The sequence below is a fragment of the Alosa sapidissima genome, chromosome 24, assembly GCF_018492685.1.
Source record: "Alosa sapidissima isolate fAloSap1 chromosome 24, fAloSap1.pri, whole genome shotgun sequence".
Classification (NCBI taxonomy): domain Eukaryota; kingdom Metazoa; phylum Chordata; class Actinopteri; order Clupeiformes; family Clupeidae; genus Alosa; species Alosa sapidissima.
In genome coordinates, this window is record NC_055980.1 from 27579601 (window position 1) to 27600267 (window position 20667).

Sequence of the window (20667 nt, forward strand, 5' to 3'; positions counted from 1 at the left end):
CCTTAATGACTGATAATGGGGGCTCCCATTTAAAGCACTGTGGTTCAATGTCAGCCATTTTCACAGTCATGAGGCCATCCTTAAAAATATTCTTGTTTGCAGTAACAGCCAAAAAATTTAAAAAATGGGTCTGTAGGTAGGTCAATATATATATATATATATATTTTTTTTTTTTTTTTTTTTTTTTTTTTTTTTCCAAGATTCAAAGTAAAAAAAAAAAAGTACAATTTTGGTCATGGTGATTATGAATTTAAACAAATGTGCATATTGTGACGTAACTGACTGGGTCCTCAACCCGTGCCTTCAGGTACATCACTGCAAACCTCAATCTGATGCAGGTAAACCAGCTTTTCTCAAACTTCTTTGACCTGAGGCCCAGTCATGGCAGACTTTTAGGTCATAGGGCTCATCTACACGTACCCAATCCCACTCCCTCCAAATCAAATTGTCATTATCACAATCATTATTATGCCTATATTGTTATACATGCACTTTCACTTAAATGTTTTGTGACATGCACATCAGAGGACTGCTTTACTAATGTACATGTAAGATATAATTAGTTTAATTGCTTTTACATGGTTGCATGATGCTTGCATAAGAAAATAAATACTTCTCAAAACAGCAACAATTATATGGGCGCTATTGTTTTAGGATGTTTCCCTCATGCAAGCATCATACATTGGTAGGAAATGAAGAAAAGAATACATGTTTTTTAATTAAGTTTAATTTGAATGCCTGAATGTAAGGATTCAGGAAACACAATAGCAGCTTTTTTGGCGAGCAGATAGGTGTAAATCGCTGAGCTGCTGATCTTTAACAGATATAAGAAGGCTAGCTTTTGTCCACGTTATATTCAAATTTTACTATACAATACTCAGTGCTATACAGTGTATTATAGGCTACAGTCTCTGCTCTGTTTCTATGGAAGTTCCACAAATCAACGTTGTTCTATTAAGTGTCGTTAAACAATTAAATAGCATTCAACAGGTTGAAGGGGAGCTTTGATCAACGTTATCGATTAGTTTCAGTTTCTCTCGTGCATACGCCTGCATTGAATGGACGCTCATACCACCACTTTATTGTATGGCTCCATGTTTAATGACATCGATAGCAGAAACGTTTGTTTTCTTTTTTTGTCGGTCCGCGGTATCTTGATCAACTGCGCAGCAAATTATCAGACGAAGCACCGGGGGGCTAATTTCACTCCAAGATTCCGCGGACCACCAGTCTCTACATTGCGGACCTACATCAAAACAAAACTATTTATTGATTGGTTGAGAAATCCTATTTTCTGATTGGCCGATAGGTTAGTAACTGAACAGCAGCCCTCTGAGCTGAATGAGCGCACACAGACAGCAACGTTGTGTGAAACGTTAGTAAAATATAGCCCTTAGAAATTTCTGTGCGGGCAAGTTAATAATTTCTCGGAGTGAGAAATGCCATGTGTGAGCGTGTGAAGTCATTGAAATACGTGTGTCTCACGCTCAATGCGTGAGACTTGAGAGGTCTGACAGTGATGAAGTGTTTTGAGAAGCTTGTGAAAAACATTATCTGCTCATCCCTCCCTGCCTCCTTCGACCCCCTCCAATTTGCTTACAGAGCCAACAGGTCTACAGAGGATGCCATCTCAAACCTCATGCACACCACCTTAACTCACCTGGAGGAGGGAAATGGGAATTATGTGAGGATGCTGTTCATTGACTTTAGTTTAGCATTCAACACGATAGTACCTCTCACCTTGGTCACAAAGATGAAGGCCTTAGGACTGAACACCACCCTGTGTCACTGGATATTTGACTTTCTCACCAACCATTCACAAGTGGTTAGAGTGGGGGGTCTGACATCTGACACATTAACCATCAGCACTGGTGCTCCCCAAGGAGCTATTTGTATGGGACCGGGGAACATAGGACTCTTTTCCCCGCCTTGTATCTGACCACGGAAATTGCATGGGATATGCTTGCGAGTGCACATTTCGTGCACAAACGGTAGCAAAGTGTATTTTTCTGTCAATGTTGCTTGCCGTAGCACACCAGATAGACCTACACATACGCGCACGGTGCAATAGCCTATTGACACAAGCCAGAAGGGCGATTTTCCTAACTTCCACGTTGAGTATAGCGCAGTAAAAGAATAGATGAAGAACATTTTTTATAACATAGGCCTACAATGGTTTTACTTGTGTAGTGCTTCTTTACTGAATATAACGAGTTCAAAGTTAACATTCTAGGTGTCTTCGCATTGTCCGCTTCAGCACTAAATTGAGGACAGCAACACACACGAGCTGCACCTCTCACAGAAGAAACGCCCTACAACTACATGCCCTTTTAATTTGATATTTAATTGGTTTGTTTTGTTTATTTTTCCGTTCGCTGGCACGCTGCAGGGGGGACTGCGCGTTGCTCCGAAGCCCCTTAATTCTGACTCGTCAATAATCCAAAAATGTCCCTTTGGGTCTACAGCCCAGTATAGTTTGATATCTCTTTGTTCCATTAAAATTAATCCCATTCTTCCGACAGCTCAACCAAAGGCTATTTTAGATCACCTCCTTCACCTCAGTAAGAATCAACAATGACATGCCAAGTGCAAAGACAATGACAAGCTTGGGACTGAAGCCATGCAGACTCGGCTAGATTTAAACACAGCAGGCCGTTGCAGCAAGACAGTGAGCCAATCCTAATATCATAGGAAAACAGGTGGGGCTGTGTCATTAGGCTGATTGCCACTGACACCAGCTACTGTTACATACAAGACTTAAGTGTCTCAATTAAATCAATTAAACGTGACTATATCGCACTGGGCTCCGCACTGCGCCTCTGTGCAAAGAACTTCAATTTGCAGCGCCCCCTCTTCCTTCCCTCCCCTCATCACAAACAAAGTGTTTTCCACCAAAAGCTGTCACCGGTCCGCACGTCTGTTGTAACGGTGTTGACTGAAGGGATTGTGTGTATATGTGAATATTTTCCTTATTTATTGATGTCATAAGCATGCTTTATAGGTATAAATGCGAGAATGTGTTAGCATGTTGCTATGCTAGCGGGCTCTGCCGTGGCCGTAGAGAGAGTAAGATGGCATTAATCAAACACATCCACGTTTTCCCTACTTAAATACAGTTGCACAAGTAGTTGATTAAAAATGTTAGGTCACACAACATGAAACATGACGATTTTCCAAGCGAATAAACAGGAGAACTACAATGTCTGGCGCAATAGCACTTGGGAGTACTTCGACCTAGTAGGCCCTAATATTAATTAACACCTAATTGTAGATCCTATCCACCACAGAGTTTAGAATCCATGCTTGATCGACCCCTCAGCCTCCCCCTCCCCTCTGAGCGAGAGAGAGGCACACACACTAGATCAACAGTAGGCTAGCCTATCAACAGTAGGCTAGCCTATATGTTACACAATATCCTTGCTAATGCGCTAACTGGCATTTATTTGAAATGTTATCAGCAAAGTTGTAATGTGAAAACTTTATTTCACGGTGTGTTAAACAACATAATGGCATGATATTAATCTTTCATGTGCATGAGGCCCATATAGCACCACAATGAATATGAAGACCATGTTAAAAGTTAGCTGGCAAACACATAAATATGTAGGTTACCTGATGTCACTGAGCTGTCAAAGAGGCTACGAAACCATCTCCGTACGTTATCGCTAATTAAACTCAGCTGACTGGTGTTAGCACATAGCCATAGTTGCTGTTAAAATGCCTACTAGGCTAGCGCTGGGAATCTAAACACTTCAACACCGACATGTAGCCTAACATGTTCAAAACTACTGTTATGGGTTATGACATGAAATTTCTTGAAGCATTTGGGAACACACTGAATTAACTGGAAAGTAGAGTCCCTGTTAGATTAGCTTGCTTGCAAATGCCGTTGTCCATGACCTGGCAGTTCTGGCAAGCGGTTTTAACATAGCCTACCTTATGGCAAACCGCCTACACTGGGTAAACTTGAAAGCAGAGCTTACCACTGTGTGTGCATGCATGGCAAGCTGTTTTAACATTTAAATGTATTATTCGTAGGAGCAATGAGATATTGATAGTAAATTGAATATAACAGTTCAATTTCATGTTCAATTAGACCATTTTAATTTAAAACATTTTAAAAACAAAGTACCGGTTCAGGCACCGTTTCGGCACCGGCACCGTTTTAAAAGTATCGATTTAGCCCCAGTATCGGATAAAACCCAAACGATACCCAACCCTACTGCTAAATGTTTGTGTATGTTTGATAAAGATAAGTCGTTGTGTATTTTGTTTGTGTATGTTTGATAAAGATAAGTCGTGTGTATTTTGTTTGTGTGTGTATTTTGTATGTGTATGTTTGGTAAAGATAAGTCGGTGGGTATTTTGTTTGTGTGTATTTGATAAAGATACTGTAAGTCGTGTGTATTTTGTATGTGTGTTAACCTTATATCTGTCCTATGTGAGTGTTCTGCATCTCTGTGTGGTTAAGTTTTGTGTAAGTGTTTACATGTTTGGTTCAAAAACTTTATTTAATTGTGTATTTCAGGTAATATCAATTATCAAACAACCATGATAACCCAATTACAGTTCCACTGAAATTACTGGGAAAACAATTTTGAAAAAAAAAAATGATTTATGAAAATTCATTAAAGTGGAGGATATAGCATTTTGGAACCAAACTCGTCATGTGTTTGTCTAATTAGTGTGTTTTTGTGTCTCTGAGCATGTGTTTGTCTAATTAGTGTGTTTTTGTCTAATTAATGTGTTTTTGTGTCTGTAAGCATGTGTCTGAACCTTTGTGTGAATGTGGGTTTCAATCTCTCTCTCTCTCTCTCTGTGTGAGTGTGTGTTTTGATGTTCTCGTGTTTCCAAGGCATTCATCACATACAGGGCAGTTTCATTAAGCCTTTTCAGGTCCACAGCCATAAAGCAACCAAAGAAAAGCTAATGGGCAAACAGGACAGCTGATCATATTAAAAAACATCATCTTGCATGTCTGTTTAAGCCTATCTACGTGTGTGTGTGTGTGTGTGTATGACCCTATGATACAACCAAACATCAGCCTACTGTAAGTGGCTGTTTAAGCATATGTCCTTGTGTGTGTAGGTGTATGTGTGCATGTGCACAGACAAATATTAATTCTTATGTGTGTGCGTGTGTGTATGAGAGTCCATGTCTCAGTCAAAGACTGAGACCGCCTACACTGGGTAAACTTGAAAGCAGAGCTTACCATTGTGTGTGTCTGTGTGTGAGAGTCCATGTCTCAGTCAAACGTGTGTGTGTGTCCATGTGCATATAGGTATAGTCCCAAGCCTACCTGGAACACGGCATACATCACTTGTTTGTGTGTGTGTGAGTCCATGTCTCAGTCAAACATCATGTGGTGTGTGTGTGCGTGTAGGTGTGGTCACAAGCCTACCTGAACCACAGCAGACAGTATAAGAGGCTCACCGGAGCCGTCTGGGGCTCATACCTGAGGGAGACTCACCTGAGCCGTCTGGGGTTCGTACCTGAGGGAGACTCACCTGAGTTGTCTGCGGCTCATACGTCAGGTGAACATGCATCTGTGGATGCTACTGAGTCTTACGGCTGTCATGGGTGAGTTTGCACTTTAGAGTGTGTGTGTGTGTGTGTGCGTGCATACATGCTACTGTTCAAAGGTTTTATGTCACTTCTTGAAAGACTTGAAAGACAAGCAAATTGAGGAGTCGTTGACAAAATTAATTTATTTTCAATAAAAAAAAGTAAAAATATAAATATAAAAATTATTCTAACCTTGTCAATTACTTCTCCTCCTATTCATCACTTTACATATTTTAAGAAGAAAACAAAGAGACCTATATGTCTGAAGATATGTATGTTAGGTTCATATAGCAATAGACAGTATTATCTGTTATCTGTCTGAATATGTGTATGATAGGTCCATATAATAGATGCTCATAGATGTGTGGCCTCCAGTCTGATGCGCTTCAGATGCGGTGTGTGCACGCCAATTGAGCGCTCTCTCTCTCTCTCTCTGTATGTGTGCGTGTATATATATATATATATATCATCATAATTTCTACATTTTAAAAATATAGTTAAACATGTTTGTCATTGTGGTCAAAAATATCCAGGCAACACTCAGGTGTGAGGAACCACTGCAGGTTTATTCACGATACCGGGAGCAGGTCACTAGCAACAGCATGTTCCAGTAACACAACTCAAAGTTCTCTAGGGCGAAGCCCCATCTTATACATGTTAATTACATTGGTAATACAAATCACATGAGTACAATGGTCGTTTCCAAAAAATCCTCATACATACAGAAATACAACAATGCATACTGTATACACTTCTTGGACATAGCATGTGATCCATGCGCCATATGCAAGTCATGGGGCTACTCCAAGTAAGTAGATAATTGGTCAATACAATACATATACATCCTTCAGCATTCTCTTGCCATAGTCTAGTTCCTGTCGGGATATTCCTAATATTACTGCCTAAGGCAGAATACCCTTAACTCGTGACAAAAGGGGTCGCATGACCTTTATTAGAAAATCATGACATGAAGAGAACAAATGACAGACAAAGCAAAGTTGATGCACAGTATTGAATGTATAGAAAGCATACAAAGAATATATATAAGAAAATGAAATGTTAATCACTTCTATGTAATAAATGTAAATTAGTATTCATTTCTAATACATGTAAAATTATTAATAATCACTTCTAATACATAAAAATGTTAGTAATCCAAAATTTCTCCTTCATCATCATTGTTATTGTTATGTATTGTTATGATTTCCAATAAAGTGTGTGATATTTTTCTAGATTAAAAACTGATTCACTAAAAGTTCAACCCCCAGTTCCAGTTGAGAAATTATGTAAGGGATAATGTATAGAACTTCGGTCATTATCGGGAAATAAATCCCGACAGGGCAAACCGGACCCCGACGCGCAGCGGAGGGGTCTTGTTCCACCCTGAAGGGACCTATTTCCCGATAATGACCGGCATTCTATACATTATCCCGCTTATTACACGGCTACTTTTCAAAACAAAACAATAAACTCCCCACAATATGACTCTTTAGCCTACATAGCCTAGACTATAGCCTATTTGTTACCGTTCATCGTGGCTTTTGCTGAGAAACAAGTAGTTCGCAACAACACACGCTGAACTTGAATCAAACATTCTTTAGAACACAGCTGATCAACTGTCTGCTTTTCACTTTTGAACAAAGTTCCAGTACTTGTGGAGTGATATGAAAAACCTGAATTAGAAGCACAAACTCCGTTGCCATTGACAGCGGTCATTAATTTTTCAGAGGTCCTCGAGTCCAAATGAATGACCTCTAGAACTTTGGGAAATCCCATTCAAGCCAATGGAGCGTCCTACTTGCATTGTGAAGAGCCGTGTAATAATCACAAATAGTACAGAGGTGCAACTTATTTGACCATAACTGATTATAATTAGTTGCTACCAATGAATAATTAAAGAAAAATATCTTTCTGGACATAAAAATCAGAATAGGACTCTGGCATGATGCAGAGTCTGCTGAGTTTCTGCAGCATTCTGAAGACCCATATGATAAGTAGTCACCAATCTGATGTGTTTCAGATGGAGTGTGTGCAGAGTCTCTGTAGAGAGTCTACCTGTAGTTACCTGTCTCATATAGGATGTGATGTGTCTCTTACCTGTAGTTACCTGTCTCATATAGGATGTGATGTGTCTCTTAACTGTAGTTACCTGTCTCATATAGGATGTGATGTGTCTCTTACCTGTAGTTACCTGTCTCATATAGGATGTGATGTGTCTCAGGTGCAGTGTGTGCGGAGTCTCTTAACTGTAGTTACCTGTATCATATAGGATGTGATGTGTCTCTTACCTGTAGTTACCTGTCTCATATAGGATGTGATGTGTCTCAGGTGCAGTGTGTGCGGAGTCTCTTAACTGTAGTTACCTGTCTCATATAGGATGTGATGTGTCTCTTACCTGTAGTTACCTGTCTCATATAGGATGTGATGTGTCTCAGGTGCAGTGTGTTCGGAGTCTCTTAACTGTAGTTACCTGTCTCTGCTGGAGCACCTGGGGGTGGGATCCAACAACTACAGCCTCTCAGCCACCCGCCCTGTCAGGAACTGGAGGACTCCCACCTACGCCACTGTAGACCTTTACCTCTACGTCATCATAGACGTGGTGAGTGTGTGTGTGTGTACGTCATCATAGACGTGGTGAGTGTGTGTGTGTACGTCATCATAGACGTGGTGAGTGTGTGTGTGTGTACGTCATCATAGACGTGGTGAGTGTGTGTGTGTGTACGTCATCATAGACGTGGTGTGTGTGTGTGTGTACGTCATCATAGACGTGGTGTGTGTGTGTGTGTGTGTGTGTACGTCATCATAGACGTGGTGAGTGTGTGTGTGTGTACGTCATCATAGACGTGGTGTGTGTGTGTGTACGTCATCATAGACGTGGTGTGTGTGTGTGTACGTCATCATAGACGTGGTGAGTGTGTGAGTGTGTACGTCATCATAGACGTGGTGAGTGTGTGTGTCTCTACGTCATCATAGACGTGGTGAGTGTGTGTGTGTGTGTGTGTGTACGTCATCATAGACGTGGTGAGTGTGTGTGTGTGTACGTCATCATAGACGTGGTGTGTGTGTGTGTACGTCATCATAGACGTGGTGAGTGTGTGTGTGTGTACGTCATATAGACGTGGTGAGTGTGTGTGTGTCTCTACGTCATCATAGACGTGGTGAGTGTGTGTGTGTGTGTGTACGTCATCATAGACGTGGTGAGTGAGTGTGTGTGTACGTCATCATAGACCTTTACCTCTACGTCATCATAGACGTGGTGAGTGTGTGTGTCTCTACGTCATCATAGACGTGGTAAGTGTGTATATCTCTGCTTCATTATAGACCTGGTGTGTGTGTGTCTCTATGTCAGACGTGGTGTGTATATCTCTGCTTCATTATAGACGTGGTGAGTGTGTGCTTGTGAGCATGTGTGTGTGTATCTCAGCTTGTTCACCATCACATTGTGTTGTTTTGGGTCACATGGAGTTTCTGTATCTGTGGTTCATGTGTGTGTTTTATGACAGAATGAGAAGTCGCAGAGCTTCACCACTGGAGTGAGCCTGTCTGCTGTGAGTAGTCAGTCCGATCCCATCTACAAACTGGTGTCTGTCTGTAGGCTGTTCTGATTCTGTGTGTATACACACTTCCATTTGTGTCACAACAATTTCACTTTAGTTTATGTGTGTGTGTGTATATACACTTTTGTTTGTGTGTGTATATTCATGTATGTGTATGCACACTTTAGTTTATGTGTGTGTGTATGTGTATGTACACTTTTGTTTATGTGTGTGTGTGTGCAATTTAGTTTATGTGTGTGTGTACACTTCCATTTGTGTGAATGTACACTTTAGTTTATATGTTTGTGTATACAGTTTTGGTTATGTGTGTGTACACTGTAGTCTTCTCCTTCTCCCCCTCCTCCTCCCCTCCTGTCCTCTTCTCCTCCTCTTCTCCTCCTCCTCTTCTCCTGTCCTCTTCTCCTCCTCTTCTCCTTCTCTCCTCCTCCTCCTCCTCCTCTTCTGTTCTCCTCCTCCTCTGCTCTCCTCCTCTTCTCCTGTCCTCTTCTCCTCCTCCTCTGCTCTCCTCCCCTCCTCTGTCCTCTTCTCCTCCTCTTCTCATCCTCTCCTCTGCTCTCCTCCTCCTCTTCTCCTTCTCCCCTCCTGTCCTCTTATCCTCTCCTCCTCCTGTCCTCTCCTCCTCCTCCTCCTGTCCTCTTCTCCTCCTCTTTTCCTCCTCCTCCTCCTCTTCTCCTTCTCCCCTCCTGTCCTCTTATCCTCTCCTCTCCTCCTCTTCTCCTTCTCCCCTCCTGTCCTCTTATCCTCTCCTCTCCTCCTCTCCTCTGCTCTCCTCCTCCTCCTCTTCTCCTCTCCTCCTCCTCCTCTTCTCCTTCTCCTCCTCCTCTCCTCCTCCTCCTCTTCTCCTCCTCTCCTCCTCTTCTTCTCTCCTCTCCTCCTCCTCTTCTCCTCCTCTTCTCCTCCTCCTCCTCTCCTCCTCCTCCTCCTCCTCTCCTCTCCTCTCCTCTCCTCCTCTTCTCCTCCTCCTCCTCCTCTCTGCAGTCCTGGACCAATGAGCTCCTCCGCTGGAACCCTAAGGACTTCTGTGGGATCCGTCAGATCAACGTCCCCAAAGACGACGTGTGGAGACCCTACTTCACCATCATGGAGAGGTGACAGATGTGCGTGTGTGTGTGTGGGTGTGTGTGTCCAAGTCAGCAGACTGAGGCAAACTCCAAGGGAGAGGCGTGGGGTCGTTGTTGGGTTCCAGACAAATAGACAGACAGACAAAACATGAAGCAGAGGGTCCAATCCAACAGACAGTCAGATTAAAAAATCACAATTACAAACTCATAGGCTCGGACGTAACACATAAGTGAGACGAACTGACAAAGGAACATCAGGGTGTAGAAGTACACAGCCCATTTAACAGAGTGACAGGACTAGACTATATATAACAAGACTATAACGGTGACAGGAGTGACAGGACTAGACTATATATATAACAAGATTATAACGGTGAACAGGTGAGAGCAGAAACGGAGGGAAACTAACAAGGCAGGAAGTGCAGACAAAGTCCTTTTACGCAAGTCCCCTCTCACAGTGGCCATCTTGCAACACACTTTGGGCCGTTATCAGGCAGCTATTTTCCTATTGAAGTGAATGGGGAGGCATACAGGAAGGGGCGGGGTATTGTGTAGAGACTACTGCCATATTGGCGTTACAAACTAACCCCATGCATTTCTATGGAGGATTCTTTGAGTGATGTGTCTCCTCATTAGAAAGTCTCTGGTGCAGACCCATTAAGGAGATCAAGTCACAAGAAATTAGATTAAATTAGATTAGATTACATGAATTTTACTGTCCCAAAAGGGAAGTTTGTCTTGTGCATACAGTTCTACATACCGCTGCTTAACATACACCAATTCAACACCACTTAACACACGGCAGCAGACATACACAAAACGCGCGGCAGCAGACATACACAAAACGCGCGGCAGCAGACAGGTAAACAGAAGAGACGCGGCAGCAGACAGGTAAACAGAAGAGACGCGGGGAAACAGAAACATGCACAATCATAACAACCAGAAAAGAGCACAAACTGGCCACCAGGGGGACACAGTGAGTCCAGGCAGGATCCTGACAGTGCGTGTCAGTAGTGTTTAGCTGTGGGTGTGTAAACCTTGTGTTTTACATAAACAAAAGCAAAGAATAATAGAAATATTAAAGTATAAAATTCACTAATTAAAAAGTATTTTAAAAAGTATGGCATGGTAGTGTTTTAAAGTCTTAAACAGGTTAATATCAGAATATGAATGTCCATGTCAACATTCCCAATGAGTCTTTCACAGTTCCCCTCTCTCCCTCATCCCTCTCTCTCTCACAGGTCCCTTCCCTCTCTCCTCCCCCTCTCACCCCTCTCTCTCTCCTCCTTCCCTCTCTCACCCCTCTCTCTCCTCCTTCCCTCTTTCCTCCCTCCCTCTCTCTCATCCCTCTCTCTCCTCCCTCTCTCTCACTCGCCTCTTCAGTGTAAACTGCCCTGTAAAATAAAGGCCCAAGAAATGTCTTCCTTCTGTATCTCCTCAGCATTGAGGCGATGCACAGTGGGGCTGAGAGTGCCCGCGAGGTTGTACTGAGGTCAGCTGGCAGGGTCTCCTTCGGAGACACTTACAAGATCACCAGCACCTGCAACATGGATCTGTACAAGTTCCCCTTCGACACACAGAAATGCCAACTCACACTTTTGACCTTGCTCAACACAAGTGAGTGTGTCTGTGTGTGTGTCAAAATCAATACAAAACAAAAGTAGGGATGCACCGATCCGACTTTTTCAGTCTCGATACCGATACCGATGCCTGGGCTTTGTGCATCGGTCGATACCCGATACCAAACCGATACCATGTTAAATTAATAAACCACCTTGTGGAAAAGACTAAAGGCATCAGGCCTAACTTAAACATTCTTTCCCTAACTAAATCACTTAAAAAAAAAAAATTTAAAAAAAAAAACTTGCCTAGGACAAAATCTAACAACATAACACTTAGATATAAATGTAATGTATTATTACTATTATTATTACTACTATTAGTATTAAAAAATAAACAATTGTGCACCAGCAGCAACTTAGAACCGCATTCAAATTCAAGTTCACAGTTATTGCTAAATAATACATCTAACAAGCAAACATAAAACACACAAATACAACAACTTTCTCCCACCAAAACCAGTTTTGTGCAGATAAAAATCCCATCTATCTACAGTATGAAGCAAGAAGCGTCTGTCTGTGTGTCTGTCTGTCTGTCTGTCTGTGGCACGCATATCTCACTGACCGTTTGTCAGACTGATTTCAAACAGGTGGCAGGTGTCTTGCTACGGGCATGAGTAAGTACAGTGCCAAATTTGACGTTGTTTGAATAAGAAATGCAAAAGATATCGTTAAATATATCGGTAAAAGAAGCACACATGGGCTTTCGTCGCTAGCCACTCCCCCTCCCACACAGCACTGTACTGTAAGCTACCAGTGAGGATGGAAGCAGGGCTTTGGCAGAACTGGATCAGTGTAGGTTACACGGGTAAAAACTTAAGCGAGTGCAAGATGTGTTCACATGTCTGACCTCAACAATAAAGACCCCCTGTATGTGGTTTGCTTGCATAAAATGACTCGGCGGATTTTGAAACAACACGGCAACACACACAGGTATGCAGTGGCTTTTCAAAATGACGTAAAAAATTATGTGCAATAAACGGACACTTCGAATAGCCCAGGCTACTTTGGACTGTCTTTAGACTTTGAATAAGCAAACGACAATTCCAACTGCAAGGTCCAAAATTGAAACGAGCGATAATGGTCCCGAATTAAAGAACGTCTCAGAATGCCACACATGCAAAGCATAACCAGCAATAAACGGACACTTCGAATAGCCCAGGCTACTTTGGACTGTCTTTAGACTTTGAATAAGCAAACGACAATTCCAACTGCAAGGTCCAAAAATGAAACGAGCGATAATGTTCCTGAATTAAAGAACGTCTCAGAATGCTACACATGCAAAGCATAACCAGCAACAGCAACGAGTGGCAGACAGAGTGTGATGTCACTTATAGGCCACCAAAGACTGTTTTTGAGTCACACCGTTGCAAATTTCATATGATGATGCATCATTCCACAAAATGGTTTATTTTCTCTATCAAGTTATTCAATAGGCTAAGCATATAACCTTGACTCAAAACAGCTGTTAGGATTGTGTCATTTTGATTTGTAAAAAATGTCACATGCAGCCATGCTTAAATTCTGCTCACTTCACATTTATTATATTATCTGTATTCATTATTGAATGCTTACCTGGAATTATGTTTTTCCCTATCATCCTATTTCTAAAGCAGGCCTACCTGCAGGCATGTAATTGGACTACAGGAATAGCATGTTTGAACGGGCACTGCACTAGTATTAGTAATATACATTAAAACACCCCTGCCAAAATGGTTTCACCCAAGAAACCCCTCCATTTACCCATAATGGTACAGTCCCTCGGTTTCCCCACGATAAACTAAGTTCACATGGAGTTTCAATGGTGGTAAACAGTATACAAAGTTGTAAGTTTTAACTAATAAATGAGAAGTTTTTAACAGCTTGTGTGAACATTTGCATGTCTTGATACCATGAACAGTTTATCAGATTAGAGATCAAAATGACAGTGTGTTTTGGCTTGACTATTGTGTGTTGACCGTCATGCATTGAACATGTTCGCCTACCTAAAAATGCAACAGAAACGCATGAATCAATCAAACGTACAAATGGTGGGTAATAAAATAATGAATAGTAAATCAGAAATATAATGACAGACAGACTGTAAAGGCAATTAAAGGCAATGGCAGACTGTAAAGGCAATTAAAGGTAATGGCAGACTGTAAAGGCAATTAAAGGTAATGGCAGACTGTAAAGGTAATTAAAGGCAATGGCAGACTGTAAAGGCAATTAAAGGCAATGGCAGACTGTAAAGGCAATGGCAGACTGTAAAGGTAATGGCAGACTGTAATGGCAGACTGTAATGGCAGACTGTAAAGGTAATGGCAGACTGTAATGGCAATGGCAGACTGTAATGGCAGACTGTAAAGGCAATTAAAGGTAATGGCAGACTGTAAAGGTAATGGCAGACTGTAATGGCAGACTGTAAAGGTAATGGCAGACTGTAATGGCAGACTGTAAAGGTAATGGCAGACTGTAATGGCAGACTGTAATGGCAGACTGTAAAGGTAATGGCAGACTGTAATGGCAGACTGTAAAGGTAATGGCAGACTGTAATGGCAGACTGTAATGGCAATGGCAGACTGTAAAGGTAATGGCAGACTGTAAAGGTAATGGCAGACTGTAATGGCAGACTGTAAAGGTAATTAAAGGTAATGGCAGACTGTAAAGGTAATGGCAGACTGTAAAGGCAATGGCAGACTGTAAAGGCAATTAAAGGTAATGGCAGACTGTAAAGGTAATGGCAGACTGTAATGGCAGACTGTAAAGGTAATGGCAGACTGTAATGGCAGACTGTAATGGCAATGGCAGACTGTAATGGCAGACTGTAAAGGTAATGGCAGACTGTAATGGCAGACTGTAATGGCAATGGCAGACTGTAATGGCAGACTGTAATGGCAATGGCAGACTGTAATGGCAGACTGTAAAGGCAATGGCAGACTGTAAAGGCAATGGCAGACTGTAAAGGTAATGGCAGACTGTAATGGCAGACTGTAAAGGCAATGGCAGACTGTAAAGGTAATGGCAGACTGTAATGGCAGACTGTAAAGGCAATGGCATAGCCTAAAATGTAGTCATTTAATGACAAACACCAGAGGAAATGTCTATTTAGTGCTAAGTGGCTTGTTGCATGTCATACAGTAGCTCAGAAGTTGAAGTAAATTCGGATAGGCCCATGGATCTGCTAATTTTTCCAATCCCCGATCCAGCTATTTTGTCAATATCGGGGCCGATATCCGATCCTAATATTGGATCCGTGCACCCCTAAACAAAAGAGGACCTGACTGCATTATATTAAAGGATAATTCCGGTATTTAGCACTTTGAGTCCCTTTTCTGGTTTGTTTTGTATGAATTAGAGTGGTGGACACCGAAATTTTGACAATTGGTCCTGTCTCGACTTTTCTGACTCGGCACCTTTACTGCTTCAGAGTGGCTGCCTACAGGCACGCACAAACATGTCCTTAAAACAACCCTTAACGTTCGTTTTCAAAACTGTGCAACTCACCGAGTGGTTACTCAAATCCAATCCAAATCCGAAATTCATTATCACAGTTCACACTGCAAAAACTGCTTATCTAACAAAATCTAACCAAGTGTTATTAATCTTATATCAAGATAAAAAAAACTAGTTGGTATTGTTTTTAGTATAAAGACACTTACCTAGCACTTTCTCATGAAATCATTTGACTTAAAATAAGTCAAACTTTTCTTAAATTATGACATCTCATCCTGAAAACAAGCAAATTTGTCTGCCAGTGCATTGAGCAAATTTGTCTTGATAAGACTCCTTAAAATAAGTCAAAGTCTTCTTAAATTAAGTCAAAATGATCTTTCGAGAGAGCGCTAGGTAAGTCTTTTCATACTAAAAACAATACCAAATAGATTTTTTGATCTTAATATAAGATTATCAACACTTGGTTAGATTTCATTTTTTGCAGTGCACTGCATGAGAGATAATTTGATTGTACTGTGTGGTGCATTTGTTAGCGTCAATGCTTGGAACACAGTGCACCGGGGTTTGATCACTGACCGTTGCTTTAGGCAGATTAGCTGGGAACCAGTCTTAGGCCTGGGATACACCAGGTCCTCAAGTGAAACGTTCACAGAGCAAAATTGTTTTCAAAGACTGGTCTAATTTCTTCAAATGTACGTGCCGCTATCACGTCTTGTAAATGTAATTATCCTGTGTGGTGAACCCCCCCCCCCCACACACACACACAGTTGACCAGCTGCGTCTAGTCATCGCCTCCAACTCCTCGGATGTGACGACGAGGTCCCTCACGGTGTTCCAGACGCAGGGCGAGTGGGACCTCATCAGTATCCACGTCTCCAAGGACAACCTGACCATTGGCCCCCAGGATGTGTTGGACCAGCTAGTGTATACGGTATAAAGCTAATACTAGCTCTGTAGCCATAGGATTTACTGTACAAAGCTAATGTTAGCTATCCAGCTCTGATGTACACATTATACAGGGTAGAGAGAACACTATCTTTCCACCTCTGGAATATATAGAGAACAAAGCTAACACTAGATTTGTAGCCATAGCATATAATGTACAAGGGTAACACTAGCTCTACAGCCATATCATATCATGTGATCCTGTTGTCCATCCTACTCGTCTAACGAGTAGTAAGTTGTCTGAAAAACCGGAAGTTATTGTGTGATTCCATCGTACTTGTCTTATGAGTAGTAAGTTGTCCAAAAAAAGAGGTTGCGCAAAATTACACAACACGCTCATTTTAAGTTGTCTGACGAGAAGCGATCTCTTACAAACCAGTGGACCCCCAAGTTCGGCGGAGAGTTCTTATGACTTGAAAACAAAGATGGCTGCGCCCTGTGTTTGCGTTACGTAGCTATGCTATTTTACACTTCTTTTTATTGCTTAGCAAATGTGAATGTCGATATCAATTACTCATACACATTCCAATGCCTCAAGGGTATGTGTTATGTTGTCTTGTTGTTCATGGAATATTGTGGAATGTGTTGTTGGTGTTGGTAAAAGTGGTTAGCAATGTTGCTGTGTTGCTAAAGACAAACACTAGACAACGCTACGTTACTCGAGGTGAATAGCCTACCATGATCTCTGACTCATTGTGTTGTGATGAACGTAAACGCAAACCGGAACGCATGTAGCTCGGTCTTACGAGGAGGTGACGTCATTTAACAAACAGGTCGTCACAAGCCATCAGCATGGACAACAGGATCAAACAAATACTGTACGCTAATGCTAGCTCTGTAGCCATACAAGGCTAATGCTAGTTATTTAACCATAACATATACTGTACAAGGTTATTATGCTAGTTTTTTAGCTCTGATTTGTTTGGATTGTCTTCAACAATTTAAAACATCAGTAACTGAAAATTTGGCTCTTTACCACGGACATCTCAACATGCAAAAAGTCATTTCAGGGAGGTATCACGAAGCCCCCCCCCCCCAAAAAAAAAAAAATAAAAAAAAAAATATATATATATATATATATATATATATATATAATAATAATAATAATAATAATAATAATAAATAAATACTAAAAAGTCAGTACACCAAATAAGTAATTGTGAAAATAATAAAATATGTAGATCTTGCAGTTTGGTCTTTTCATGTAGCCTTGGCAACTAGCCATCTAGTATAGGCCTGAATAATGCACATGAATTGACACTAGTTTTGCAATCATTTAACCCACCATGGGCAATGCTAACACTGTTACAAACAGTGCAGCATGCAAGACTAGGCCTATCATTATTTTTTACTCTTATAAACAAGGGTACACTTTAAAATGGGTGTTAACATTTTCCTTTTTTGGGGGGCATGCACTGACTCCTGTTCCTAGATACACTGAACTGATTTAGTTCGGGAGAAAAGAGATGAAAAGCCTGCCTACACTGAAAACTGATTGGTTGATTTAGCGAAACAGGCCAATCAGGATGCTCTCTGTCTTGGATGCGCTCAGACACACACGCGCCACCCCTCTCTCCCGTCTCCCCTCCCGCGCTACACTCAGATGCACACGCGATTTTAGGTCTCCCTCTCGCGTGCGCGCTCTTGATCGCTCGCTCTAGATTCCGGGAGATTTTATCTAATTTGCGGACGTCAGGGAGCCGCTATCAATATGCGGGAGACTCCCGGAACTTCCGGGAGACTTGGGATGTCTGTTACCATACCTGTCAACCCCGGTTTTCTCACTTTTTTTTTACTTTTAAACTGTGGTTTCAATATTTTCCCATAAATATCCAGTATTTCACGTCACACTCTCACACTGTAACATTATCCCTACCAGTGGACCTGTCAGTCTCTGCACTGTTGTCCTGTTGCTACCCCCTTGCCCTTCCAGCAAAACAGGTTGCTAAAAGCAACCTTAGAGTGACATTAGCCTTGTTACGGTGTTAACTGGGGATAAACAATTAGGACGTCATCACAAGCAGGCCGTTTAGCTTATTTACTGCAGATGTTGTGTGAGAGAGCATTTGCACTGGTAATTCTCTACTCTATAAATCCTTTTGTGATTTGACAGATTAGGAGGAATATACCTGGGCTCTCTCTAAAGAACTGTGCTGAATTTTAAAAGTGGGAAGGGTTATATTCTATTTGAAAATGGTGGGTTTGAAAATGTGTAATAACTTTAGAAATGGTAAATGTGCTTCCTTTAAGCCCTGCAACCTGAAGACCCCTTACGGTTCCAATAAGACCCTTTTGTGTGTTTCTGTGGCCCAGATCACCATTGCCAGGAGGCCCCAGCTGTACCTCATTAACTTCCTGGTTCCTGTCTTGCTCTTCCTGGTTTTGGACCTAATGTCCTTCTTCATCAGCGGGTCAGGAGGGGAGAAGCTGAGCTTCAAGGTCACCGTGCTGCTGGCCATCTCTGTCCTGCTGCTCATCCTCAACGATATCCTGCCCTCCACAGACCAGAAAACTCCTGTTATAGGTCAGTCCAACACACACACACACACACACACATATAGCCTACACACATGTGCACCATTGTATTCAGGCAGGGAAGAGGGCAGCCATGAACGCAATTGCTTGATCTCCATGTCCACAGGAATGTTCTGCACTGGGGTCTTCTCATTGGTGGGCTGCAGCATTGTGGAGACCATCACTGTCAGTTTCCTGATGCGGATGGCCTCGAAGTGTGATGCGAAGGCTTTCACCTGGAGGACCCCAGAGAAGAATAAAGGGGAAGGGACCAATCAGCCAGGTGAGTCAGCCTTACCTTACGCTATACCTTATTCTACACCTTATTCTATACCTTATGCCTTCCCTTATTCTATACCGTATGCCTTCCCTTATCCCCGCATATTCCAGTGCAGGGGACACTGGGGGTAAAAGAGCTGCAGGGTTTAAACCAAAGTTGAACCATCTCAGTGAAGGCCACTTCTCAAAGTTGAACCATCTCAGTGAAGGCCACTTCTCAAAGTTGAACCAGTTGAAACAGTGCCTGTAGAATTACAGACTTCCCCATTCATCCAAACTCTGGTTTCCCCCCCAGCTGACAGCACAGGAGTGGGTCACCATTTGAAGAGGATGGAGGACGATTCATCTCTGCTGCGCCTCATCCTGGCTGAGCTGCAGGTGTTTCGGACACACACGTCCTCCCATCACCCAGAGCATCATGGGAAGACCTGCCTGTACCTGAAGACAGTAGCCAAGTGGATAAATGCTGTTTACTTCATCTTGTATCTCTGTGCTGCCTTTGCCTTTCTAGCTTGGATTGGTAAAGAGTGGTTTCACTAGCTGTACTTACAGTACTTCTGCACTTACAATACCTAATTTGAGTGAGTACTTCTGCACTTACAGTGTACTTCTGCACTAATACCTAATTTGAGTGTGTACTTCTGCACTTACAATACCTCATTTGAGTGGGTACTTCTGCACTTACAGTGTACTTCTGCACTACAATACCTAATTTGAGTGCGTACTTCTGCACTAATACCTAATTTGAGTGTGTACTTCTGCACTTACAGTGTACTTCTGCACTTACAATACCTCATTTGAGTGGGTACTTCTGCACTTACAGTGTACTTCTGCACTACAATACCTAATTTGAGTGCGTACTTCTGCACTAATACCTAATTTGAGTGCGTACTTCTGCACTAATACCTAATTTGAGTGTGTACTTCTGCACTAATACCTCATTTGAGTGAGTACTTCTGCACTAATACCTAATTTGAGTGTGTGAGGGCGTTCACACTGACAATTCCAACAACACAAAGTACACTGCTAGTCCCCGGATGGTGCACTCATAACGGTCAAAAAGCGGAGTGTGGAACGCTTTTCGCCCTCAGCGGACGCCATCTTGGCTACATAGCGGAAGGGGAGGGAGGGTGGGGGTCGGAAGGGGAGGGAGGGTGGGGAGGGTGGGGGTCGGAGGGGGAGGGAGGGTGGGGGTCGGAGGTATTTTCCTGTAGAACCATTGCTACTGTATGTATTGCTTGAATTGTATGCTTGAATTTCCCCTTGGGGATCAATAAAGTACCTATCTATCTATCTATCTATCTATCTATCTATCTATCTATCTATCTCTGTGTAACAGGCCGCTGACAATGACAACGGGTTTTGTGCTTCTCACTCCGTTCACTAGTGGATTTCATTGAAAATGAAAGCAGATGGGTTGATCAGCTACATTATAAAGAATGTTTGATTCAAGTAGCATTCAATGTGTGGCGAACTATTTGTTTCTCAGCAGAAGCCATAAAAATAGAATCATTCTCACTTATAACTTATAAAGTCAGTCTCAGATATGGTAAATGCCTGCTAATACTATGGAAACAAGCAAGACCTCCTTTTATAGTACAGTTTCATCTTACTTATTCGGTAAATTGGCATGTTTAACTTGGTAATGTTGCAGAACATAGGTCTACATGAGGAAAGGGAAAAAAAGGATAT

General features: G+C 42.1%; 2 protein-coding genes across 3 annotated transcripts in view; one reads left to right on the plus strand and one right to left on the minus strand.

Annotated features, from left to right (window-relative positions):
* Nucleotides 1-20667, minus strand: part of LOC121700216 — a 1725899-nt gene that overhangs the window by 1682902 nt on the left and 22330 nt on the right.
* On the plus strand, nt 5371-19597 carry LOC121700240 (5-hydroxytryptamine receptor 3A-like). 2 transcript variants are annotated; one of them, XM_042083103.1, is made up of 9 exons: nt 5371-5580; nt 8001-8164; nt 9069-9113; nt 10101-10210; nt 11625-11800; nt 16005-16168; nt 18496-18706; nt 18824-18979; nt 19271-19597. In XM_042083103.1, the coding sequence occupies exons 1-9, from the start codon at nt 5541-5543 to the stop codon at nt 19513-19515; spliced, it is 1311 nt and encodes a 436-aa protein (XP_041939037.1). In that variant the 5' UTR covers nt 5371-5540; the 3' UTR covers nt 19516-19597. The 2 variants fall into 2 exon arrangements, with proteins under 2 accessions (XP_041939037.1, XP_041939036.1); XM_042083102.1 differs by having other exon boundaries at nt 18496-18979.

Excerpts from the sequence above, each read along its gene's own strand:
- LOC121700240 (XM_042083102.1), top strand. The coding sequence starts at position 5,541 with ATGCATCTGTGGATGCTACTGAGTCTTACGGCTGTCATGG. Across the intron at positions 8,165-9,068 it reads TCTACGTCATCATAGACGTG|AATGAGAAGTCGCAGAGCTT; the intron begins GTGAGTGTGTGT and ends GTTTTATGACAG. Across the intron at positions 11,801-16,004 it reads TTTGACCTTGCTCAACACAA|TTGACCAGCTGCGTCTAGTC; the intron begins GTGAGTGTGTCT and ends ACACACACACAG.